General features: G+C 44.2%; 1 protein-coding gene across 1 annotated transcript in view; it reads left to right on the forward strand.

Moving 5' to 3' along the window:
• MYO3B (myosin IIIB) overlaps positions 1-26,794 on the forward strand; it is a 295,217-nt gene that overhangs the window by 123,262 nt on the left and 145,161 nt on the right. Inside the window, exons 10-12 of the mRNA XM_056861063.1 lie at positions 17,870-17,966; positions 23,122-23,238; positions 24,895-24,999. Of these exons, the coding sequence (XP_056717041.1) occupies positions 17,870-17,966; positions 23,122-23,238; positions 24,895-24,999 (319 nt within the window). The remainder of the gene's footprint in view (positions 1-17,869; positions 17,967-23,121; positions 23,239-24,894; positions 25,000-26,794) is intronic.

Here is a 26,794-nt window from a genome sequence, read left to right on the forward strand (position 1 = left end):
GTAAATCTCAAATGACCAGGTTATGGTGCCATAATAGAACTGTGTGAAAAAACATGGAGGTATGAACTCTCCTTTCAGCACAGAAAATAATAGCCTCTGAACACACTTTTAAAAAAGCACCTGATGCATCTTCTTTCACAAGTGCTCCTCTGACATTGGACGTGGGAGCAATACAAATTCTAATAGGTATGAAATAGATAAATACAAAATAGAGAAATAGTTATGAAAGAGATATAGTATGGTATAATGCTGAGAGTGTTGGACTAGGATCTGGGAGACCCAGGTTTGAATCCTCTTGCCATGGAAGCTCCCCAAGGGACCTTGGGCCAGGCACACAAGGGCTCTTTCACACAGCCCAAATAAGGCACTTTCAACCCACATTCAATGCACTTTGAAGGTGGATTTTGCTGTGTGAACTGGCAAAATCCACTTGCAAATGAGCATTAAGGTGCAGTGAAAGTGGACGGAAAGTGCATTATTTGGGCTGTGTGAAAGTGCCCTCAGATTAACCTACCTCACAGGGTTGTTGTGAGGATAAAATGGAACAGAGCAGAATGATGTAAGCTGCTTTAGGTCTACATTGGGGAGAAAATTTTAAAAAGCAGCTTTTGCTGTTGCTCTCTGAGGTGAATGACTGCCTATTTTGATTTGATAGGAACCACAGCTTTAAAGAAGTGTCTTGGTATAACATGGCAGTCCTTTCTAGACCTGGAAACTACTTTAACCCCCAGGTAGCAGCAAGGAACGATTGAGCTACTAGCACATCACATCACAGGTGATATCAGTTTCACCTGACAGAAGGAGGAGACAGAAGAAGAAGAGGAGTTTGTTTTTATATGCCAACTTTCTCTACCACTTAAGGAGAGCCAGTGTGGTGTAGTGTTTAAGAACTGTGGTTTGGAGCGGTGGACTCTGATCTGGAGAAACAGGTTTGATCCCCCAGTCTGGTAAACTGGCTTTGTTTCCCCACTCCTACACATGAAGCCAGCTGGGTGACCTCGGGCTAGTCACAGTTCTCTTAGCCCCACCTACCTCACAGGGTGTCTGTTTTGGGGAGGGGAGGGAAGGTGATTGTAAGCCGGTTTGATTCTTTCTTAAGTGGTAGAGAAAGTCGGCATGTAAAAACCAACTCTTCTTCTTCCTCTTCTTAACTCTGTGAGGTAGGTGGGGCTGAGGGAGATCTAAGAGAACTGTGACTAGCCCAAGGTCACCCAGCTGGCTTCATGTGCCCAACCCAGTTCACCAGATTAGCATCTGCTGCTCATGTGGAGAAGTGGGGAATCAAACCTGGTTCTCCAGATTAGAGTCCACCACTCCAAACCACCACTCTTAACCACCACACCATGCTGGCTCTCAATAAAGGAAGAGGAGGAGCTAGGATCTCTGGTCCTCCTTGTGCTAATAAAGGAATTCTCTCCACACTGAGTGAAATGGCTTTACTGACCTGCTGCGCCTCTATGTGTGCGTTCAAAGAGAGGTAGGGGTTATCATGCCATTAAAGGTGATTGAAACTGATTAAAGAGCGGTAGGGGCATGGTGGTCTATGCATGCGCCTTAACAGCAGGCCTTTCCAGAAACAGCCACAAAGATGGTAGCTCTATTCCCTTGACCCAGAAAGTGGGGCCCCATGACCCAGCTGAAGATGCAGACCTATGGTATGGAGACCACTGGTGTAATAGAGTGCTGTGCTTTGTGGCTGAGTACCATTCGGTTCTGTAAATGGCTAGAGAATCTGATGTCCCTCCAGAGCATACAGTTTTAACACAGTCATTAACCAGAAATCTGGTTAAAGTTGGGAGGGGCATGTCTGTAGCAGGAAACCTCCCAGCCAGGCCCCCTTCTTTCCCACAGCCACCTAACAGGCTGGCAAGGGGGAAATGGTGAGGGCTTGTCAGTATTGCGCTGACACACGACATCATTTCCAGCAAAACAAACAAACAACAAAAAAGGAGTGACATCATTATGACAGGGCAATGTTCTAGGATTCATGCAAAACTCTATGGTTTAACCATAGAATTTTCAGTGACTTCTGGAACGATGCCCTGGGAAGATGACTTCACCCAGTTTTTCACTGGAAGTGATGTCCTGCATTGCTGCAATGCCAATGTGATGGCCCCTACCCCCCCAAACTCTCCTAGCAGGTTGCCAGCTATGGTTTTTACTTTACTGTTGGTTTATACATGGACACTCCTCACGAATAGAACTACAGCCATGAGCAGTACGGTTGTGGCACTTATATTACGGATGGATAGGGGCTCCTTGATGAGTTCAGGCCTGATATAAAAAAAATATTTTGGAGCCCTTATCTGACTGGTGCCAGCCTGATGTTGGGACTCTTCCCCCTCACCACCAGACCGCTGCAATGCCCAGGGCCACCAAAACCCACCTGCCAGGGCTGGGAAAAACCTGCCGCTGCCACCACCAATGTCAGGACCACTCTCATTGGCCCCGCTGCCTCCACCAGTCCTCCGGGGCCCGCCACAACCCCGGATCCAGCACCGACACCCCCCAGGAAGCACAGGTTGCCTGGCGAGGTCTCAGGACTAGTGTTGCCAACTGCCAGGTAGTGGCAGGAGATCTCCTGCTAATTCAACTGATCTCCAGCCGATAGAGATCAGATCACCTGGAGAAAAATGGCCACTTTGGCAATTGAACTCAATGGCATTGAAGTCCCTCCCCTCCCCAAACCCTGCCCTCCTCAGGCTCCGCCCCAAAAATATCCCGCCGGTGGCGAAAAGGGACCTGGCAACCCTACTCAGGACCAAGGCAGAGCCAAGAGACTGGGCCATGGGAAGGGGAGGAGCTTCTATGGAGCAAAGCTCCTATGGAGGCTGGGAAGGATTCAACTGGGAGGAAAGGCCAGGTAGACCTGGGATGGACACCTAGTCAAGCCAGGCTGATTGGTCAGCCTAGCACACCAGGCAGAGCAAGGACACAGGTGAGGGCCATCAGAGGAGAATACAGATGGGGAAATGGGGAGCACCTGGGTGGAGGGGAGAGTTAGAGGGCATTAGCAGAAACACCTGAGGGAACGGGGTGGGGGAGAGAGAAAAGTATAAAAGGGAGAAGGGAAGAGCATCCAGGAAGGAGATGCGGGCGTGGACTGACCCTGAGTGCCAGACATCCAGTGAGAGAAGAAAGAGGAGATGGTGAAGGGCAGCACACTGTGGACTGGGAGCAGCCAGAGCGTGACTGTAAGCTCCCCATCTGACTCTGAGGCTGGCGGAAGGAGGCCCAGGAGACCTACAGGGGACAGGATCGGGGAGGCCAGAACTGACATTATCATTATATTATTATTTTTATCATTTTTATCATTATCATTATATTATAATTTTTAAGTCAAAGTAGGTTGCATGTAAAACTTTATATTATTGTAGTTTTACATGCAACCTGCTTTGACTTAAAAAATAAATGTGCATTTATCCTTGTACATTTATATAATTGTTTTCTGAAACCACCAAGGAAGGCCTTAGGGATGAAACATGTGGCTTATGTGTGTTACCAAACTATATATATATCCAGTGGCTTATGTGTGTTACCAAACTATATGTATTTTTAAATATATGGTGGTTTTAATACCTCAACGAGGCTTTGGTCTTTATGAATTTCTGCATACAATAAACAAATTACCATTTTGTTACTTTGTGACAGCACAACCTCTTTGGTTCCTAACCTGGTTTTTGGGTTGGGTTTGTTTCCCTTCTTCCTTGTTTGCGTTTTCTTAAACGGGCTTCCCGTTTACAAAAACAGATCTCCTCTGTTAATGGAAAGACCATCTGATGAGGGACCATGTAATCCCATGGGAGAACTCTGCATCATATGTATATATTGATATTATTGTGCTTGAGAAATGTACTCAAAGCTGACATCTTTACATGATCATACCAGAATAAATAATCAGCATTTGAACTTCACTGGATGTTTGGTACTGTTGCTGCAATAAAAGCATTGATTCTGCTCAGTTCTTACTTGTGCTGGAGTTGGGGTTAAACAGTGAAGTAGCCAAGTTTGCAGATGACACCAAATTATTTAGGGTGGTTAAAACAAAATTGGACTGTGGGACTTCCGCTAGAGACGCTGATCTGAGCGCTCCATTCCTCGGGAGCTCCCGAGGGACCCAAGAAACGTTCTAATTTGGGGTGCACCCTGCACCCCTACCCGGTGCCTAAATAGTGGACCGGGAAACAGGAACTCTCCTGCAGCCTTGAAGAGCAGTCTGACCCCCATTTTCTCTGAGAGAGGAAGACTCTTGGGGAATTGGGCGAGGTCCCGCCAGCATAAGGGGAATTACAACGCCGCGAACGTCTCTTTGGAATTAGGCTCAGATCTCCTCTACCTATTACCATCTAAGCAACTATACAAAGCAAGAATACCTACTCTCCTAAAATCTGAATAAGTTTAAAGAACTCTTTTGTTTTACCTGGATCTGGAAGCTCCGAGGGATTGCTAAATACATCTGGCAAATCCGTATCTCCCCACCCATTGTTTAAATGACTCTTTAAAAAGAAGAAACGATCAGATAATCCGGCAGGAATCTTATCAATTAGATTGGTGGGAAGACATAACAACTAGGATTTTTGAAAGACGCTTCAGCTACCAATCAGAAACTACGACATATAAAGGGGAGGGAGGAGGAGTAACCCCCCCACCCCAAGGTGTCGTCTTTCTAACTAAATTAAGTCTTCCTGCCACGTCCTTCCCGGAAACAATATATCATTGCGAGAGTACCAGAGAACTTGGAATCAGAAGTGTGGCATTATTGTGTAACTGGCAAATACCTCCCAAGTTCCTGAACAAAAGGAAGACGGAAGGTTTACCACCCTGATTCCTGCAGTACCTCTTTGTTATTTACAACCGCTGTATTTGTCTGGACTTTACCAACTAAGTCTTAATAGAATTTTCAGAAGCAGCAACCATGGAACGTCTGACTAAACAGCTGGATCAACTTTCTGCTTTGATGAACACTCAATATCAACTTATCAATCAAAAACTGGATATTATCTTAGACGACCTTAAGGATATAAAAACCCAAACCATCACAATGAGGACAGAGGTGACACTAGAGAGCTCTCTAGTTGACAAGAGAGACGAAGAACAGAAGAATCTTGCAAAGGAAATGGAGAACTACAATAAACAAACTGTAACAGTCCAGCTGGCAACAGCGGATCTGAATGTGAGTGACTTTGACTTCTGTCTCTATAATCTGCCTGATGAACTTTTTAACACCAGCTTGGAGGACTTAAAGGGTAGAAAAACTGGAGCTACTGGGATCTCTTTCTTTGACTTTGGGATGGAAGAAATTGCAATGCAGATTTACTATGAAGATCATTTAGCTGCAGAAGAAACTCTACCATCAACTTCCAAGGATGCTCTTCGACGTTTAGTGTTAATGAGGAACAGAAGAAAATGCTGGAAATTCCGGACAAAGGGACTGATTTAAAAGAGTCTAGTTTTTCTTTTGGAAGGGATTAAAAAGGAATCGTCTAAAATGCTTGGCTTTCAATGTACTAGAAATATAATTTGTATTAAATGAATGTTTGGGAGAAATGGAGGATTTACAAAATAATTAATTTTTAATGAAAGTAATTAAATGTTTCCTATTGTTCTAATCCATTTATTATTATTGAGATTTACTAACTTTCTTTATTTTCTTTCTTTTTTCCTTCATGGCAGTATTAATTATTAATCTTTTTCTCTTTGAAAAATATAAATGCCAAAGAGATTAATAAGTATTAGTAACAATATCAGGATTAGAATTTTATGCAAAAGAGATTACTAATTTATCACAAGATGGAGGGAGTTGTAGGGGAAGTCAACATATTTTTGATTATATATAAATATTTTCAACAATGTTTTTTATTGGATTTTACATTGTTTTTATTAATTGTTGAACTTTGTTCTTAATACTTTCTGAAAAACAATAAAAAAATTAATAAAAAAACAACAAAATTGGACTGTGAAGAGCTCCAGAAGGATCTCTACATACTGGAAGAATGGGCATTAAAATGGCAAATGAGATTTGATGTGAGCAAGTGTAAAGTGATGCATATTGGGGCAAAAAATCCCAACTTCACAGCGACAGACCAAGAAAGGGATCTTGGGGTGGTAGTGGATAGCTCAATGAAGATGTCAACCCAGTGTGCGGCTGTTGTAAAAAAGGCAAATTCCATGCCATAACTAGACGAGGAATAGAGAATACAACTGCTGATATCATACTGCCCTTCTACAAATCTATGGTGAGACCACACTTGGAATACTGTGTACAGTTCTGGTCACCACACCTAAAAAAGGATGCTACAGAGCTTGAGAAGGTGCAGAAAAGAGCAACCAAAATGATTAGGGGACCAGAGCAACTGTCCTATGGGGAGCGGTTAAGACGCTTAGGGCTGTTTAGCTTGGAAAGAAGGCGGCTAAGGGGAGACATGATAGAGGTCTATAAAATTATGCATGGCTTGGAGAGAGTGGACAGGAAGAAGTTTTTCTCCCTCTCCCATAATACTAGAACGCGAGGTCATCTATTGAAGCTGGAGGGTGAGAGATTCAAAGCAGATAAAAGGAAGTATTTTTTCACACAACGCATAGTTAAATTGTGGAACTCCCTGCCCCAAAATGTGGTGATGGCTGCCAACTTGGAAGGCTTTAAGAGGAGAGTGGATGTATTCATGGAGGAGAGGGGTATTCATGGCTATTAGTTAAAATGGATATTAGTCATGCTGCATACCTATTCTCTCTAGTATTAGAGGAGCATGCCTATTATATTGGGTGCTGTGGAACACGGGCAGGATGCTGCTGCTGCAGTCGCCTTGTTTGTGGGCTTCCTAGAGGCACCTGGTTGGCCACTGTGTGAACAGACTGCTTGGTCTTGATGGGCCTTTCTTATGTTCTTATGTGCTCTACCAATACTACGGTATAAAAAATATGTTTTGCTATTTATATGATTTCTGCTGAAAACTCTACTTTCTGAGCCAACTTTACCATGCATTCATATTGTTAGTTACTGAGTGTGGGTCTGCAGTACCTTTACAGACCTCCTTATAACTAGCTACGATTTTAAGAGTACGGATTTGATATGGGACTATATTTTGGATTTCCTTTTAGAAGCTGGGTGTATGTAAAGTGCCATCAAGTCACAGCTGATTTATGGCAATCCCATAAAGTTTTCAAGGCAAGAGACATCCTAGAAGTTATAGACCACCTAAAGAGGCCAAAGTCTGTTTCTAGCATCACCCAGTCCCTTCCATGACATAGGGTGAGAAACAGTGAATTGCTGAAAGCAATCCAGTAAGTCCCAGGCTAAACCAGGCTTAAAGCCCAAGCTTTAGAACCAAAACCATGCTGGCACTCGAAGTTGCCTCTTATAAAATGGCTTTTTAATCCAATAGTCTGGCATTAGCAGGGAGGGAGGTTTTACAACTACAGCCAGCTATTCTGCCAATTCCATTTCCGTCTTGAAAGCAATTATCTGCAAGAAACTGGCTTGTACCCAACTTGTAATTTCCTCTGCTAGGACTCACAGATAACACCAGGCAAAGACCAAGAATAGCTCTTGGATTGTAAAATGATGGGCATGTAGAATTAAATGTGTTTAAATGAAGTTCTTCCCAACGTTGACTGGGTAAATACCAAGGGAAAGATTGCAAACCTGATTTACCTTATGGGTAAGAAAGCTACCGCTGAAAAGTTTGACTACATTGCAAATGCAAATGATTATACTTCATGCCTGGCATGTATGATGTTGCAATTATGGCTGTGCCTAGTGTTGTCCCTGCAAAATGTTACGCCTGCCGAATGTACTCATGTGGACATCTCTGGCAAGATCCTTAATGGATTAAACAGTCAGCATTCAAACTGCACTGGGTGGTTCTCTGACTGTAATTAAGGTCATTGGGTCTTCACTGTTCTCTTTCGTGCTGAAGATTTTCCCTGTTAAACCTAGCAATCCCATCTCTTTCAAGGATAATGAAAGAAAGGATCAGATTACTTCTGTGCCTCTTCGAAACAGAGTGTGTTCTTTGTTAACCTTTTTGGGGGGAGGAGGATAGTGGGGGGGAATGAGAAGTTTGATGCTAACAGCTGTAGGGCAAAAGAGGTTGTTTGGACATGTGGCATTGTGGACTATCCATCACCGTGAAAATGGAAAACAACCTCAGCTTTGGTGTACATGGGCTAAATTTTGCCAGTTTTTCTGCTTAATCTCACCAGATTCACCTTCTCACTGCAGCCTTCATCTTGGGTCGTTTTTGTTCATGAAAGTCCCACTTTGCCCTCCATAGTCTTTAGGGAGGGTCAAAATGGCCCCTCCTCCTTCGTTTACTAGCGGAAGAGGTCTATCATATCACACTACTAAGTTTGTGCCTGAGACTCCGTGCATTTATTTCCCTGAAAAAGGATACATAAAGCTTTATGTTTAAGCAGGCAACTTTTACTAGTCTAAATAGGAACGACATTCTTTTATTTTAAAAGTGTGTGGACGCTGCACTATTTATGCCAGGGTGGACTGGCCTTAGCTATTGAACACATGAACACATGAAGCTGCCTTATACTGAATCAGACCCTAGGTCCATCAAAGTCAGTATTGTCTACTCAGTAGCTCTCCAGGGTCTCAGGTAGAGGCCTTTCATGTCACCTACTTGCCTAGTCCCTTTAACTGGAGATGCCGGGGTTGAACCTGGGACCTTCTGCATGCCAAGCAGAGGTTCTGCCACTGAGCCACAGCCCTTAGGCACCTAAGCTGAAAAAGATGTCTCCCCATTCAATCCCTGTACTCTGGACATACAGAGATGGAACTTGGAGGTCAGAAAATGGCGTCCCACCAGGAATCTGCTGTTCAATGCGATTGTTTCACCTGTCTGCTAACCTGCCCCCTTATGTCATTTCTTCCTCACTGGTGCACAGGCTGTTTCCATGCTCAAAACCAAGTCCAAACATTTCAAATGGTGCAGAAGGCAGCAGAAAGCCTCTTGATTGGAATGAGCTATAAAAAGCAGTCATGGTGCAAGGTTAGGGTTGCCAGGTCCCTCTTCATTACCGGTGGGAGGTTTTTGGGGCAGAGCCTGAGGAGGGCGGGGTTTGGGGAGGGGAGGGACTTCAATGCTATAGAGTCCAATGACAAAGTGGTCATTATCTCTAGGTGGACTGATCTCTATTGGCTGGAGATCAGTTGTAATAGCAGGAGATATCCAGCTAGTACCTGGAGGTTGGCAACCTATGCAAGGACGATAATAGTGGGAGTAGAGTAGGGGTACTCAAAAACTTGCTGTTCGGCTCACATCCTGTTCACTGGTTGTGAACAGGGATACGCTAGTTTGACGATCAGTTCGATTGCTGACATATTCGTCATTGTTTGGTAGTTTACATCACTGTATTCCTTCCTCACCATGCAGTGCAGCACCATCAGCTTTTTGCATACGCACATTCAGTTTCTCACACAGCTCGATTGAGTTCTACTCCCCACCACTGTCCTTGCTGCATGACTGCTTCACTCAGCAGGCAGTTGTTTAAATAGACAATTCAATCAGTCACAAATCATATACATCTGTCATCGATGCATGCTGTGTTTTAATAAAATCCTACCCTTTGGTGTCCTCCTAAGTAGTCCTTGGTGATGGTAATTGTTGTTGATTGGTCTGAATTGGCAGCATCTTTGCGCATGCACAGTTTTGCAAACAACAACAACAACAAAAAACCACACACAAATGCAACCCTGTTCAGCAGGCATTTGTGTTTGTTTGGCATGAATAGAACAGACCTAATGATCAGCTCATGACTAAATCAGCACCTTTGAACACGCCCATGGTGAAATTAACAGATTCCCTAGCCAGGCATACGAACAGTGGTCTCCAACTTGGTTTACAGGCCCAATTCAAAGTGTTTGTTCTTACCTGGGAAGAGAGTATTTGAATGCCCACATTCTCCCAGGTGAACCTGCTTGCTAATTAAGATCAGTTTCTGGGCCCTTGCAGTCCCTGTTATCTTCAGTTTAAAAAACCAGGTAGTAGGTGATGTGAAAGCTTACCTTTACATGGGATCGTGGAGCACTGCTGCCACTCAGAGTACTGAACTTGACAGTCCAAAGGTCTGACTTGGTGTATGGTAGCTGCACGTGTGTTCATGCGGTTTGCTAAGTGATTTTCACATAGTTGTGTCTTGCTGTTTGACTCTGAGTAACTGATTTGGGTTTTTTAAATATATTTTTATACCTGTTTTAGATATTTTGGAGGATGGCCAAGTAGCTAATAATAGCCAGGATATCTTGGAGGTTTAGCAGTACAAATAATTGAAACACTCTACATTCTTCTGCTCAGATGCTGGGCTTAAAGGGATCTGTAAACTTTGATCTCCGTGGTCAGTTTCCTGTCCCCTCAGTCATCACTTAGCAGTGGTGCACCTCTGTAGCAAGCATGGAGCCTGACCATTATGGAGATGTGGTCCTGGCTCTAGGTTTTGGGAACCCTGGCCAAGATGACCTCCCTGCCTCCCAAACACACTGTCTACTAATGCGTGCATGCACCCATTCCCTCTCCCTGGAAGAATGAGCAAAATGCCGCTCTTTTGTGCTCCTTTAATCCCTACCTGTGCTTGCAAGGATTTCTAAAAGGGTGTGAAAGACTTTGTTCCATCCTGATGTTCCATCCTGATGTTTCCTTCAACATGAAATGGAAGTTAGCTCCATTTGCACCTGCAACATTACAGTCAACCTCTGGGGCAATCTCCCATTCCTTGTGGGATCTGATGGGCCCGTGTCTGAGGTTGCTGGTAGATTCTCTTTGACAGATGTCCTGCCTTGAGGACAAAGACCCCTTCTTATGGTTGCCGCTTGTCAGCCTCACCCAAGGTTTCTCACATGCCCAATTCTGCAGACAAGTCCCCTTCCAAAGTTCACCACAGAGGCATGGTGCAAACCCCCCTTGAATGTTGGGGTGAAATGGCTCTGAACGTTACTGAATCTCATCCTTTTGTAAGCATTTGGTACTGTCAATGTTTCAGCAGCATACAAAGCTAGTAGAAAATCGATTAGGCCAGCCGAGGGTCTTGAGGGTAATGTAATGTTGTGCTCCTGATATTGTTTTTGTGATTGTGCACATCACAAAACAAGTTAATCACAGAAACATGCCGAGAGGTCTTTACATTTTAGTGAATTTGATTAAGGAATTTCATGGACTGCTCGAGCTTTTTAGGTTAAAAAGAAATACTTCTGTATTGTAATATTTACTTTTCCTGTTGCCCAAGGGAGAAAAACAGTGGGAGTTTTGTATTTTGATAACTGGTTCATTTGCAAACCTGCTCAGCAATTAGAAATGTCTTCATATAAAGGGGCTATTCTGTGAATACAATGTATCTCCAAACCCAAATGCAATGTTCATAAACATGTAAAGATACACTAAGTTAAGCCTGCGAAGGCGCACAGAAAGACATTCTCCATCAGTACCCCTCTCCTATATCATTGCTTAGTCTCTCCATGAGGGCTTCCAACCATTGGCTGACCTTTTCTCAAAAGCAATTTAAGACTTTATTTTGGCTGGTCAGGAATAGGGAAATACAGAAGTGGTGTTTTAACCTTTGTAAGGGGTTCCCCCCCTTCTTTTAATGAATTGATAGCTTTTCACTGCGCTGTTAACCAGATTAGAAATCTAATTAAAAAGTAAACCCAGTTCTCTTGTTTACATTATAATTTGTGAAAGCAGAGTAAACAGTACAGTACTTGCTTGGACTGAATGAGGAACTGGCTGACAATATCATGGACTGAAAGCATGGGAATAAATAAATTGCCGAGATGTATATAATTTGTAATACTTTGTCCCCCTCCCCCACCTTTGTGTCATTATTGGTCAAAAATGCATAGTCATGGAAATAAGTTAATCAAGCAATAGTTTCAGTGTCTGGGTTTCTCCCCACTATGCTTTGGTGAGACCTATCTTGTGCAACTTGGTCACTAACAGGATCCATCTCACAGTGGTATGGGATCCCACTATCAAATCTAAGTTTCATTAATGCAGGGGTGCCAACCTTTTTGATCCTGTGGACATCTCTGGATTTCTGACACAGCATGGTAAGCGCAGCCACAAAATGGCTGCCATAGGAGGTGGAGCCAGATATAAAATAGCTGCCACAGTTTATCTTCAGTCGGTCAGTGAAGATCCTTGTGCTGTGGAGGCAGCTGCCGCCAAAGCAACATTAAAAAAAATATATTCACAGTCAATCAGATTTCCAGTGGCCAATCATAAGTATGGCTGGGTAAAAGCCCTACTTGGCCCTGTCCCCAAAAAATCTTGGCTGGCACCAAAAAAGGAGTCAGTGGGTGCCATAATGCCCATGGGCACCATATTGGGGACTCCTGGGTTAATATATTCCTAAACTAGTTTTACAACTGTCCAATTTATGAGGTGTTGCAGAGCTAAACCAGAGGTGGGGAAACCTATCTGAAAAAGCATGTATGACATGGCAGAGAATTTCCCCCTGGGTGGATGTGAGGGCTATGACTCTTTAAGAGCAGATATTTGCCCAGTTTGATAGGTTGTTGGGCTCTATGGCATTGAAGTCTCTCCCCTCATTAAACCCTGCCCTCCACAGGGACCTGGCAACCATAACTCCCTCCAAATGTACCACCATCCAAAGGCCAGCTTCTTCTCTTTACTGTTGTATATAAATTGTTCCAACTAAATTTGGGGGTCCTGACTACTCCCAGGTCTCATAACAGTCTCTACTCCCCAAAATACTGACTACTCCCTGACTACTAGGGTTGCCAACCTCCAGGTAGTATGTGGAGATCTCCTGCTATTACAACTGATCTCCAGCCGATAGAGATCAGTTCACCTGGGGAAAATGGCCACTTTGGCAATTGAACTCTATGGCATTGAAGTCCCTCCCCTCCCCAAACCCCGCCCTCCACAGGCTCTGCCCCAAAAACCTCCTGCTGATTTTGAAGAGGGACCTGACAACCCTACTGACTATCCCCAGGTCTCATAACAGGCTCTCTCTACTCCATTTATTTTATTACTTTGTTCTATGATCTGACGGGATTGTTAAATTGTTTTATTTTATGTTTTATATTGTGATTTTATAGTATCTTACCAGATTTTATTGTGCAAATGTTATTGTTAGCCATCCTGAGCCCGGCCTCAGCTGGGGATTGAGGAAGGGTTAAAAATATAAATAAATAAACAAACTAGGCTACACTGACTTACCCATAGCTGAGAACCTACAGAATGATCAAACTCCAGAACAATGAACCCAGAAGATACATAGAGTGCTCAGTTGTTTGCATATATTTAAAGGGATTGGTAATGAATTCATATCCTCTTGGTGTAGTGGTTAAGAGCGGTGGTTTGGAGCTGTGGAGTCTGATCTGAAAAACCGGGTTTGATTCCCCTCTCCTCCACATGAGTGGCGGAGGCTAATCTGGTGAACAGGATTTGTTTCCCCACTCCTACACACGAAGCCAGCTGGGTGACTTTGAGCAAGTCACATTCTCTCAGCCCCACCTACCTCACAGGATGTCGGTTGTGGGGAGGGGAAGGGAAGGTGATTGTAAGCCGGTTTGAGTCTCCCTTAAGTGTTAGAGAAAGTTGGCACATAAAAACCAACTCCTTCCTCTTCCTCTTCTATTATGTTAATTAAATGAATTCTGCATTGCTTCTTACCAGTCTCTTTCTTGTTAACTCTTCTTTTCAAAGAGTTGTGTGGGAAACGTAGGGTGCCACAGATTATGGCCGAAAACGCACGGGCACTTACTCCGGTTTCTTCCCAGTGTCCTCCCCATTCCAGCCAGGATCAGTTCAAACAGGGCGGGGGGACAATCTGTGCGCAGAACCTCTCTTGATCCGTGGCGAGTCAGCATGCTGATCTGCCCGTCAAAACAGAAAACGCCGGAGGCACGCACTTCCTGGCCGTTCAGCAAAGCACGCTCCCGATGGTGACTGACCGACTCACTGACCAATGACAGCCCTGCGCTCCCACTTTTCAAAAAATTTGGAAACAAAAGGGGGTGAGGTTGCGCAGGGAGGGGTTTGGAGGCGTGCGGGACGTCGTGACGCCGGAAGAATAGGCTCCTGTTAATCTGAGGCGAGCCAGGGTTAACGGTTGGGGTCTTCATTTGCAAAGCCGGGTTCATTTTGGGTCGAGACAACGCTCAGCCAGCAGCATCTGAGGTGTCATTCGTTTGCGAGAATTTGGTCCTGGTTGGAACTGGAAATAAAATGGGAGGAGACTGGGCGGAGACCGGAGTAAGTGTCCGTGCGTTTTCGGCCTATATGACACCACACCAGCAACAGAAAGCCCTTAGATGCTTCTATTTTTTTTCCTCAGTCCCTCTGACTTCTGTTAGGCAAACAGTCATGATTCAAGTAAAAACCATTGGAACACTTGAGTGCTAGTAGAAACAGATACCAAGATCCATTCATATACCATATGTCCAGTAGTTACAGAAGCACTCTAGTAAAAACGTTTACCCTTTCACTTCGAGTTAAAAGACTAATTCCAATTTCTGATCAATAAAGTATCTATGCCAGACCATATTATTGTTCATTGTGTAGGAGATCAAGGAAAAAAAGTATGTTTAGGAACTGCAGTTTGGTCAAACTGGTGTCTGGAAGCATTTGAAGTGATTCATTCTAGTTTTGGAGAAAGAAAACACTCTATGCACAGATTTATGGTGCAATCCGAAGCAGAGTTACCGTCTTCTAAATCCAGTAAAGTCATTGGGCTTAGATGGGTTTTACTCTGTTTAAGACTGTAACAGCCCATTCCTGAGCTGACGGCGTATGGAGACGGCGGGGAAGAGGCATAGTGGCGCCTCTTCCTAAGCCGTTTTGCTTACGCTGGAAAACAAAAAAAAGCCGTCTTGCAGCTTTTTTTTTGTTTTAACGGGGCCTTTCTCAAAAGCAAGTGCAGCAATGCCGTTCTTGCCGGCGGTGGCCAGGGCCAAAACGGGATAGGAAGCCGCCTAACCGGCGGCTCCTCCCCATGGCGTGCCCCTCGAACGCCCCCCTGTGCTGGCACAGCCACTCTATGCCGTGGGGTGAGGCAGAGGGGTGAGGCGTGGTCCCGCGATGCTTGGCTGCCGGTGGGACTGGCCTCGCCGCCAGCGTAAGTGCATGTAAATCCATGATTATAAGCACTTACGCTGGCGGCAAGGTCACACCGCCTCCTATGGAGTTTCAGCCCAATTCTCAGGAATGGGCTGTAAGACTCCTAAGGGAAGGACCAAAGACAACTGCACATGTCATCACTCATGTAGCTGTACGATAACACAAGCAAACCACCACAATGGCATGGTTTAAATCAAGATTGCTACTCTGGCCGGTGTCCCTTCAGACAGCCCTATTAATTAACAGCAGCAGAGTGACAAGCTAACCCTACTAGATTAGTACGATTCTTAGGCTTTGTTATAATTTTGCATCAATTTGTAGCAATTTCTTTGTGCAATTTTAATTCTGTTCTCCATCTTGAGTGTGCCAACTTTTTTTTTTTTAAAGGGATAGGGAGAGAAGAAAGGAGCAGAAAGGAGCAGCTATCAATCCAATCATAAAAGAAGAATACCTTTTCTGTTTGTGGGGAAAGACTGCTCATTGTGTATAGGCGACAGGAGGGCTCTTGCTGCCCTGACAAATCCTACCATTGTTCCATTTGGTTTGGCTGAGATTGCTGCTTTCCTTTGCATAGCAAGTCCTGCACAGAAGCAATCTGTCAGGGTGTCTGTGTATCAGTGCTGAATGTTACACAGCAGGGGTGCTGTTGTCTCTCAGTGGGTGTGTACTCCTTTTACCCTTTGATTATGTCTGTTGCAGGAATATTTTTCTTTTAAAAACCCTCTTCAGGCTTACATGAAGGATGTACTTCTGTTTGGCTGAAAATGTTTCTGGTCACAATTGGTGTGCCCGATTTGAAAATGAAAGCTACATCAGCATGTTCAAAGATTCCTCCCATATAATCAGATTATACAGGGGTTATGGGGCAGCCTGTCTTTGCTTCTAAGTGTGTGGCTTAGAGACAGAAGGTTTAACCTCTCTGCCAAGAGAAGCTGGCTGAACACTCTTCAATCTTTGCTATTGGTTTTTTTTTAATGTTGATGTGGAGCTAACATGCAACAAGGTGGAGTCGGCGAAATGAATGGTGTTTGGGTAAAAAAAAATTATTGGTGCATTCTGTATGTGTCATGTTTGGAAGAAACAGTCTTGTTACATAGTGTGCACAGGACACAGTTGATAGAATTATGGACTGTGGTGTACCACTTCAGACTGCAGATGGGATGTTTGTGTGTGTTTTTTAAAAAAGCAAACTACTCTGCTATCAAATCAGAGTTATCAAACTATCAGATCATAGATAAAGATTTAGGGCAGGCCTCATCCAGATTATTAGTGGCAGGAAATTTTTTTAATGGAACGTGCAAAAATATCATTGCTTGTGCATTCTAATTCCAGAATTTTAGCATTTCCTCTTAGTCATAGGCAGAATACCTGTATTTCCTGCTCACTTAAATGGGACTTACTTCCAAAGTAAGTGTGCTTTGGATTTCAGCCTTAGGCTCAGGGCTGTCCCAAGGATTTTAGGAGCCCTTGTTCAGGGTGTCCAAGCCAACCTCCCACACCTTGGAGTGGTGGGAAGATGGCCACTCTTCTTCTACCCCTCCCACTATACCATGGGGAGATACGAAGATGGCAACAACCCTATCCACCCCCCCCCGGATGGGCCAAAATGAGAATCTGTGGCCTGCCCTCCCTGCCCACCAGTAGTGGCTTGAGGCCCACTGGAGTGTTTTACTGATAGCAAATTTAAGGACAACCTATCCAATAATGGTGTCAAAATGATTTTTAAAAGCTTGCCATTAAAAAGGTATGAGTATGGTACTATGGCTTCCAGTTACAGTGGTATCTACAAACTGTTTTTCTTGATGTACTGTACAACTGTTTTTCTTGATGTACTGTAACTAAGTTTTATATGAATCTAACTGTTACGTACCCTCCTCAAGAATCCTATGAACTGTAGTTTGGTAAGATGCTCAGAATTCTTTGTTGGAGATCAGTAGCCCCCCCTCAAAGAACTTTAATTTCCAGGTTTTCTGGGGAAGAAATTACTGTTAAGCCAGTGCAAATCTATAGTGTAGATCTAGAAGAAGAAGAGGAAGAGGAAGGAGAGGAGGAGTAGGAGCTGGTTTTTAGATGCCGATTTTCTCTACCTTTTAAGGAGAATCAAATTGGCTTACAATCCCCTTCCTCTCCCCACAACAGACACCATGTGAGGTAGGTAGGGCTGAGAGAGCTCTAAGAGAGCTGTGACTAGCCCAAGGTCACCCAGCTGGCTTCATGTGTAGGAGTGGGGAAACCAACCCGGTTCACCAGATTAGCCTCCACTGCTCATATGGAGGAGTGGGGAATCAAACCCGGTTCTCGAGACTAGAGTATCTATCCTTATTTATGCATTCACATGTTTATGCCTTACTTTTCTCCCTAATGGCGGCCCAAACTGGCTTACAACAACATTCTCTTCACCTCTGTTTCATTCTCACAACAACCATGTAAGGATAGGTTAGGCTGAGAGAGAGTGGTTGGCCCAAGGTCATCTAGCAAGCTTCCATGGCAGAGTGGAGATTCAAGCCTGGGTCTCCCAGATCCTAGTCTGACACACTATCCACTGCGTCATCCACAAATTGACCTGTTACTGCCTTTGGCCAGATGCCTTCTTTGGAAGGTCCCCGGTTTGATCTCTAGCTCAAAGAATCAGGTAGTAGGTAATGCGAAAGATCTCTGCCTGGGACCCTGGAAAGCTACTGCCAATCAGAACAGACAATACTATGCTGCCTTTGGTAATCCAATGGATCTGACTTAATATAAGAGCTTCACATTTTCACACAGGTTCTCTGACCTTTTTACAGGCACGAGAGAATACACACTCGAAGACCTTATCGTATTGATGCATCTGACAAGTATTGCCCAGATGATGATTTGGTAAATCTTGAAGTCCTAGATGAGGTAAGGTATGCTGAAGTAATGAACTCTCTGCACTAAAAATGATTTTACTGCCTGTTCTTACTGTGGAAGCTCTCTCATTAAAATAGTATCACCCTATTGCCAAGCTAATGGTTAATGGTCCTATCATGCGTGTATGTTAAGTGCTGTCAAGTCGCTTCCAACTCATGGCAATCCTATGAATCAATGTCCTCCAAAACATCCTGTCTTTAACAGCCTTGTTCAGGTTTTGCAAATTGAGGGCTGTGGCTTCCTTTGTAGAGTCCATCCATCTCTTGTTGGGTCTTCCTCTTTTCCTGCTGCCCTCAACTTTTCCTAGCATGACGCATAGGGCAGGAAAGTGTTGGATCGGGGCGTTACTGGACCGGGCTCCTTCACCTACAAGCCCTGAGTGGCTTGTCGCTCACTCCGTCTTGGGGTTGCTGCCCTGCCTGAATCTCTTGGGCCCAGCTGGTGATGGCAGAGCTCAAAAGCAAGCCATGGCAGACACTCGGAGCCTTCTCCAGCCATGCCTCTTGGCTAAATGTTTGACCAAATATAGCAGGCTAATTTTTAAATTGATAATTTTGTATGGCCCACGAATGTTGTTATAAATGTACAAATGGCCCTTGGCAGAAAAAAGTTTCCCCACCCCTGTTCTAGGGTCAGTTCAGGCTTGATTTGATCTATAACCCACTGATTTGTTTTTTTGGCAGTCGACGGTATCTGTAACACTCTCCTCCAACACCATTACTTTCTTCTAGTCCTAGCATGACCACACAAAAAAACCAAACAACCCCCCCCCTGTACCGCATGATTATGACCTCCAGTCTTTTACTAATTTATATTCTGAGTGATTAGATTGTTTTGTTACACAGGATAACCAGATGATGGATGGTCACAGGTTACAGTATTGGTTGTGTTTGCTACTGAGTGAGAAGCTTAGTTCTGAAGATCAGTATTAGATTGTGTATATTTCAAAGCTGCTTTTCCATCCGTCTGTATGTGTGAGGGGGGAATTTGAAAGCATATAGCATTTGGAAATAATTACCCATGCACGTTGTTTTCCATTTACTTAAACTGGGTTCATTCTAGCTCTAATGATCTTCCACATATACAAGGTGAATACTGTTGGACTGCATAGGTGTATAAACTATGGGGGGGGGGGGGCTCGGGGGCTCAAGCCCCCCTGAACTTGGCTGGGGGGGCACAGCTCCCCCGGGCAAACAGTGCCCACATGAGGGGCTCAGTTACAATGGCAGCTGAAGCGGCTGCCCCCTTTGCTGGCAAGACCCTGTCGGCTTCATGCCCAATTCCCCGCAGTTCTGCCAGAACGGAGGAACCCCCAGATGGCTCCCCGCGGCTGACAGTTACGTCTCCCCGCTGGCGACTATTGTGGAGGGGGCCCCCCACTGCCCGGAGCCGGCCCCCACAGCCCTTTTGATGCTCATTGTGGCCAAGGGCCCTGGCAGGACTTCCCGGAAAGGAGCAGGAAAAGCTGGGAAGTGGAGGACTGCGCAGAGGGGACAGTGGCATGGGGAAGAGGGACGTGCCCCTTTGCGAAGACCGGGTGCCTGGCCCTACACAGAGCCGCTCGGCTTCAATGGCACAACGTGCCCTGATAGAAGCCAGGAAAGACAGGGGCTTTCTCCCCACCCCACCTTCCAGACTGAGCCTCCCCCTTGCCGCCTTTGGGTGACTTGCCTCCACTTGTCCCCGCCTTACAGAAGCAGCAATTAAATCATTCAGTGCCCTTAATGGGAAGATTAACAAGCAAACGGGAGAGGAGGGGGGCTGTGAGAGGTGCAAGTGCAGCAGACCCTCCTGGGGGGGGGGGCTCCGAGAAGGCGAAGGAGGGCTGTGGCTCAGTGGCAGCGTGTCTGCTTGGCACGCAGAAGGTCCCAGGTTCAATCCCCGGCATCTCCAGTTAAAGGAACCAAGCAGGTAGGTGATGTGAAATACCTCCGCCTGAGACCCTGGGGAGCCGCTGCCGGTCTGAGTAGACGATACTGACTTTGATGGACCAAGGCTCTGATTCAGTATAAGGCAGATAAAAGGAAGTATTTCTTCACACAATAGTTAAATTGTGGGACGCCCTGCCCCAGGATGTACTCTTCCTCGTGGCTCTTTAAAGAGCCAGACACATCTATAGGGTTGCCAGGTCCCTCTTCGCCACCAGCGGGAGGTTTTTTGGGTAGAGCCTGAGGAGGGCAGGGTTTGGGGAGGGGAGGGACTTCAATGCCAGAGAGTCCAATTGTCAAAGCAGCTATTTTCTCCAGGTGAACTGATCTCTATCGGATGGAGATCAGTTGTAACAGCAAGAGATCTCCAGCTGGTACCTGGAGGTTGGCAACCCTACATATCTACAGGTCTCTCCTCTAGAGGCAATGTCCCCTTACTTCCACACATGTGCTGCTGAATCAGCAGGCCATTTGTGTTAGGGAATAGTAAACTTTAGATTAGGTTTCTCTCTCTGCACTGCAACATGGGTGTGAACTCAATCTACCTGAATATCTGTAGGTTTTATCTTTTTGCAATATACTTCTGGGGAGTTTATTTACTGCAAGCAAGATCACGCTTCCCATGACTGGGCAAACTCTGCTGTATTAACTAATACATATCCTGAATAAATACATGGAAATAACATAGAGCCTTTGGGTGACCTGATTTAACTTGTGAGTCAGTTGCCACCATGTCTAACTTGACTCTAAAATGCCAGAATTTATTATTGTAATTAGGGCCACCCATGCTTCAGGGAGGCAGGAAGATTGAACCTGCCCTGTTCCCCACCCCTACTTTCTGGCGAGAAGCCATTGCCTGCCCTTCTTGTTCCCCAGTGGCTTGGCAAAACAAGGGGCAACGATATCTGCCATCCTCACCCCCAACCAGGCCATGGGAAGGCGGAAGGATGGTTCCAGCTCTCTTTTCTCCTGCACCATGGTGAGAAGCTGCTCCTCTCCCCTCACCCAGCAGTGGGGCAACTGAAGTGTGGTTGTGGAGTGAGGTCAGGTGCACTGGCACCTGCTCTCCTCACACACACACACACACACACACACACACACACTGTGATTGGGCAAGAAGAAAAAGAAGAAGAGTTGGTTTTTATATACCGACTTTCTCTGCCACGTAAGGAAGAATCAAACCTGCTTACAATCACCTTCCCTTCCCCTCTTCACAACAGACATTCAGTGAGGTAGGTGGAGCTGAGAGAGCTCTAAGAGAGCTGTGACTAGCCCAAGGTCACCCAGCTGCCTTCATGCGTAGGAGTGGGGAAACCAACACGGTTCACCAGATTAGAATCCACCACTCCCAACCACCACTCGTTCTTTCAAAAGCCAGAATCTAGTCTCCATGGGTGATATGTACATTCTTCCCATCTATGAGACAGCTGTGGGCAAGATTTTTATTTATTTTATTTATTTATTTCTTGCATTTATATCCCGCCCTCATTCCCGGCAAGCCGGGCTCAGAGCAAGTAACAACATGATAAAACATTGATTAAAATAGTAAAACAAATTAAAACATAACTATAAAATCGTATTTCATTATATTAACAGTAAAAAGATGGCAATCCCTTTACTTGCCACCACTAAACACTAAACAGGCCTGGTGAACAGTGGGCCCCCTATCTAGTTGGCGGGGGGAGAGATGGGGAGGCCAGCAGGAAGATGAAAGTGAAAAAGGACTTCACTTTCTTTTTTTCCTTCATGGTATGTCCCCACCCCTGCTTCATCTGGACCTCAAGCCAGCAAACATCTTGCTTAATGCCCACTATCACGTTAAGATTTCCAATTTTGAATTATTCGAGTGCAATGGCCTTTCTCATTCCCACAGTCTCAGCATGGATGGACTTTGTGGCACTATTGCATACCTCCCTCCTGAACCCAGAAGAACAGATATTTTGACCCCAAGTATGATGTCTACAGTTTTTCAATTGTTATTTGGGAAGCCCTCACACAGAAGAAGCCTTTTTCAGAAGAAAATAACATATAATGAAGAGTTTATACTATAAACTCCAACCTTTTTGAGCCTGTGGTCACCTTTGGAATTCTGGCACGGCGTGGTGGCCTCAGCCACAAAATGAGTGCCATAGAATAGCTGCCACAGGAGGTGGAGCCAGCCACAAAATGCCTGTCACTGCTTACCTTTAGTCATGCAGTGAAGATCTTTGTGCTTTGGAGGCAGCTGCTGCCAAAGCAACTTTTTTTTAACAATTTGCACAGCCAATCATATCTTCAATGGCCAGTCAAAAACCTTGCTAGGCAAAAACCTCCCCTTCCCCCCACTTCTAAAAACATATGGCAGCTGCCAGGAAAGATATTGGCAGGCACCATGGTACTCAGGGCCAGAGCTACCATTAGGCGAACTAGGCGGCTGCCTAGGGTGCAGACCTCAGAGGGGCGCAGAACTGGCCTGAGGGACACAGTTTTAAACAGATTAGTTTCTGGAAAAAATTGCAACTGATAATTTATATTTTTTTTATTTTAAGATAAGTACCACAACAGTGCTATGGAATATAATTAATTATAATGTCTTGTAAAATGTTTTGTGCTTTTATTTTTTCTACAAGACATCTGTTTTTTTCTTCAAAATTGGTTAGCGATGGGGGGGGGGGCACAAGTAGTTAGCCTTGCCTAGGATGCAAAAATGACTGGCACCGGCCCTGATGTACCCACAGGCACCATGTTGGGGACCTTTGGTTTATAGGACAACTGAAATCAAGGAAGGCCCCTGGTTCCGATGACATTTTCCCCAAAGCTAATTAAATCAATTGTCATATGGTTCTCCCACCCCCCAATTATTATCTTTATTTTAGTGCATCAAACACTCTGGTAGAATGTCACACTCAGGGCATTAAATATATTTAGGTTGCATCTATTCCTGTTGTGCATTTAGAGATGAACCTGCCTATTTTATTTCTCCAATCCACGTAATAACAAAAACTTAAGGGACGGACTTATTGCTTTTAGCTTGGCACTAGATTTATCTTGGGGGGAGATATGAGGCTCTGAAAACAATGGCTGGATAGATTGGAGTCAATACCTGACGCAAATGACAAATAACGGTTAAGATTATCGCTTATTGCTTCATGCCTTTGATGTATTTCCAATGAGTTTCCAATCTGCAACCTCTCCCTCCCACAAGCCTGCTTGACAGTAAAACGTGTAATCTTTTCCAGGATACAATTATTCATCAGCTGCAGAAACGCTATGCAGACTTACAGATTTATACATACGTCGGTGATATCTTAATAGCCTTAAACCCTTTCCAAAATCTCAGCATATATTCTCCCCAGGTGAGACGATGAAACTTGATGTTCAAATGATTGTTTTATTCTGTTTTATTATTTAAAGAAATCCATACCAAAGGGCTCCTACCAGATGCTACAGTGTAAACCTCTGGTGACGTTCAGTCATAAACAGTGTTAAAAGGGGACCTAAAGCCTCCGGCATCCAACTCAGCGAGCAGCAAAATAAACAACAACCAAATGCTGAGCAGAATCCCTTAAATTGTCTAATACTTACAATATGAAGAGGCCAAAAAGGCCACGGGGTTTGAAACAGACGTACAAAACAATCAATACGAAGTCAATAAATTTAATGTATATACAAAATAAAACTAAAAGTACTCCATAAAAGGTCAGCCCTGGTTAGTATTTGGATGGGAGACCACCAAGGAATACCAGGGTTGCTATGCAGAGGAAGGCACTGGCCAACCACCTCCGTTAGTCTCTTGCCATGAAAACCCCAAAAAGGGGTCACCATAAGTCGGCTGCGACTTGACGGCACTTTACACACACACAGACACACACACACTCCAAAACAACGTCAATATGTATGAAACCATCACTGAATGCTCAGATTTCAAACAAAAAACCGGATACATTTTGACAGCAAAGTCTTCATCAGTGGTCAACTGAACGATACTTTTATAATACAAACAAAACTTCTGCTAAGTCTACAACCGATTTGTCCAGATTGTTTTGTATATTTGTTTCTCTGAAAAGTTTAGTTGTGCCTTCCCTTGCCATGGAACATGATTTCATCCTGCCTTTCAGCTTAAAAGCCCACAGAGAAGGATTTATTAAAAATAAACAAAAAACATTGTAAGCAAGAACATGGTTTGGCAGGGTTCTGGGCAAGATGCCTTGTAAGTGTCCTTAGGCTAAGCACACAGCCCCATCATTGGATGAAGTGAACTTTGACTCACAAAAACTTATATCCAATAAAAAAAAAAATTTGGTTTCTCAGGTGCTACTGGACTTTAATTTTATTCTGCCCTGTCATGGGTGCATCCACACAGGGGCCTTTCCCACGGGCTGGGTGTGAAATTGCAGTGGTTTTTCCACTAAGTTTCCTCACATTGTTTCCCGTTCATTCTCCTGCAGTTTCTTCACCATTTTTCCACATTTCCTTGGATTGGATGAAAGGTAGTTAAAGTGTGTAGAAACCATGAAAGAAAGAAAAAAACATGGAAGGACGACGAATGAAAAACAATGTTGTTAGGTACCTTGAACAATGGTGTTAGGTAACTTGAACAATGTTGTTAGGTACCTGCAGTTTGGCACCCAAACCATGGGAAAACCTTCATGTGAAAAGACAGGTGCCCTCCTGGGAGAGTTCCAGCTTTGGTCTTTCATGCTCTTTTAATCTTTCACGATGCTAGCGAGACTAAAAGGAGCCCCAGAAGGTACATTGTGTTCATTCTAGAAGCCTCTTCCGGCTCAAAATGGGAGGTGGGTTGCCCCTTATGCCCATTGTCCAAGCATCTCTGGTCAGCAGTGGGTCTCCTGCCTGGCTATGAGTTTCAGCAGATGCTTCACCCAATCTTGACCTGGTCCTGAGCAGGAGGTTTGAAGCCATGTTCATTTGTCTTCAAATTCCTATAGGGGATTTTTTAAAAATTCTGCGGAATGCATATTGTGATTTGACAGATGCCTGTTATCATTTAGTTTTCCAAGCTTTATCATGGTGTGAAGCGTTCTACAAACCCACCTCACATATTCGCTTCTGCGGACGCTGCTTACCAAGGCATGGTTACTTCTAGCAAAGACCAGGTATGAAGCGATTCTCTTCTTTTTCTATGTAACATTGGGCTGAATCCAGAGCATGTGTGTGATGTACTTGTATCTCCTACACAGGAGAACAGGTTCTGCCCCCTTTTATCTCCAGTAAGCAGTGCGTGAAACTAAGTGGGAACTAGGGACAGAGCCGGGAAGTGTATGGCTCTGTGACTGTAAGTCACAGAAAATAAGAGCCATTAACTCTGCAGTCACTCATTTCCGTGGTAAAATATAATCAGGACAAATGTAATGAGGACACAGATCCAATTATATGGCGATGATTTTAATGAAAATGGAATGCAGTACCACAGAAACCAAAGTCTGTATGTTCAGAAGACTGCCATCTTTGTATTACTATTTCATATGAAGTACTGTGCATAGAAATGACTGTTGGGTGTAATAAATGGCTAATGCTTTTTTAATTTGGAAAGTCTTCCTTTGTGGTATTTGCAGCATGATGTGCAGTAACTCGGAGTCAATGTATTTCTATTGAAGCATTATAAGAAACCCAGTAAAATAAATGCATGGATATTGTCCTTTAAAAAAACAATAAGCCCAGATAGTCTGAATGGAGAAAGATCACGATGAGTAGCATTTGCCACATTCACAGCAAGAGCCCAGTAGTATTCTAAAGACTAACAAAATTTCTGGCAAGGTATGAACTTTCATGAGCCACAGCTCGCTCCAAGTGTGGCTCACAAAAGCTCATACTTTGCCAGAAATTTTGTTAGTCTTTAAGGTGCTACTAGACTCTTGCTCTTTTCGACTAAATGGAGAAAGAAAGTCTATATAGTACATGAGGATAATAAGAAGCATTAGGCAGGGTTAGGGAGACCAGGTTTTCAGAAGCAGCACAACCAAGAAGTGCCACTAGGGATTCTTTTTCTACAATATTCCATGAGCTTTAAAATACCTGCCATGTAGCTACAGCTGAAAATGGCAATTTACCTTTCTTTGTGATGTCCCTGTGTGCCATGTCATTGGTGACTACTTAAAGACAGTAGGTAATTATGAAATGTCATGACATCACAATACGAGGAGAGTTCTGCTAGGTCAGGGGTCCCCAAACTTTTTTTAAATATACATTTTATTATTTTAAACATAAAACAACAAAACACATCTTACATACATACATACAACCCATACCTATTGATATTCCACACATCCAAAGTGTGCCAACATCTGTCATATCATCAATTACTAAACTCTTGAATACTGGTAATAAATTCCATTTATCAGATATAATACTTAAAAACCTCTAATACTATATTAATACTGATTATTACTGCTTTGAATTTCTGTTTTACTAATGATTATTTGTCTTAATACTGATACTGATCTCCAACCTTTTTGAGCCTGCCGGTACATTTGGAATTCTGACATGGCATGGTGGCCTCAAAAACAAAATGGCTGCCACAAAATGGCTGCCACACCTTAACTTTAGTAACACAGTGCAGAGCCTTGTGCTATGGTGGCAGCTGCTGCCAAAGCAACATTTTAAAAATCTGTACAACCAATCGAATCTCTAATAGTCAATCAGAGGCCTTGCTGGACAAAAGCCCTACTTGGCCTTGCCTACTTCCTAAAAATACTTGGCGGGCACCACAAAATGTGTCAGTGGGTGCCATGGCATCCAAGGGCACCACACTGGGGACCCCTGTGCTAGTTATTAAAGGTGGAGATGGTTGCTGTTTTCAACAGCAGACACAGGGTTGGATCCCATGAAAAGTTTCTACTTTCCAAAGTGTAGCACTTGGGTGGATGTTTTGGGCTTCAACAGGAGGGAGAG

This window comes from Euleptes europaea, chromosome 15 (assembly GCF_029931775.1).
Source record: "Euleptes europaea isolate rEulEur1 chromosome 15, rEulEur1.hap1, whole genome shotgun sequence".
Lineage (NCBI taxonomy): Eukaryota > Metazoa > Chordata > Lepidosauria > Squamata > Sphaerodactylidae > Euleptes > Euleptes europaea.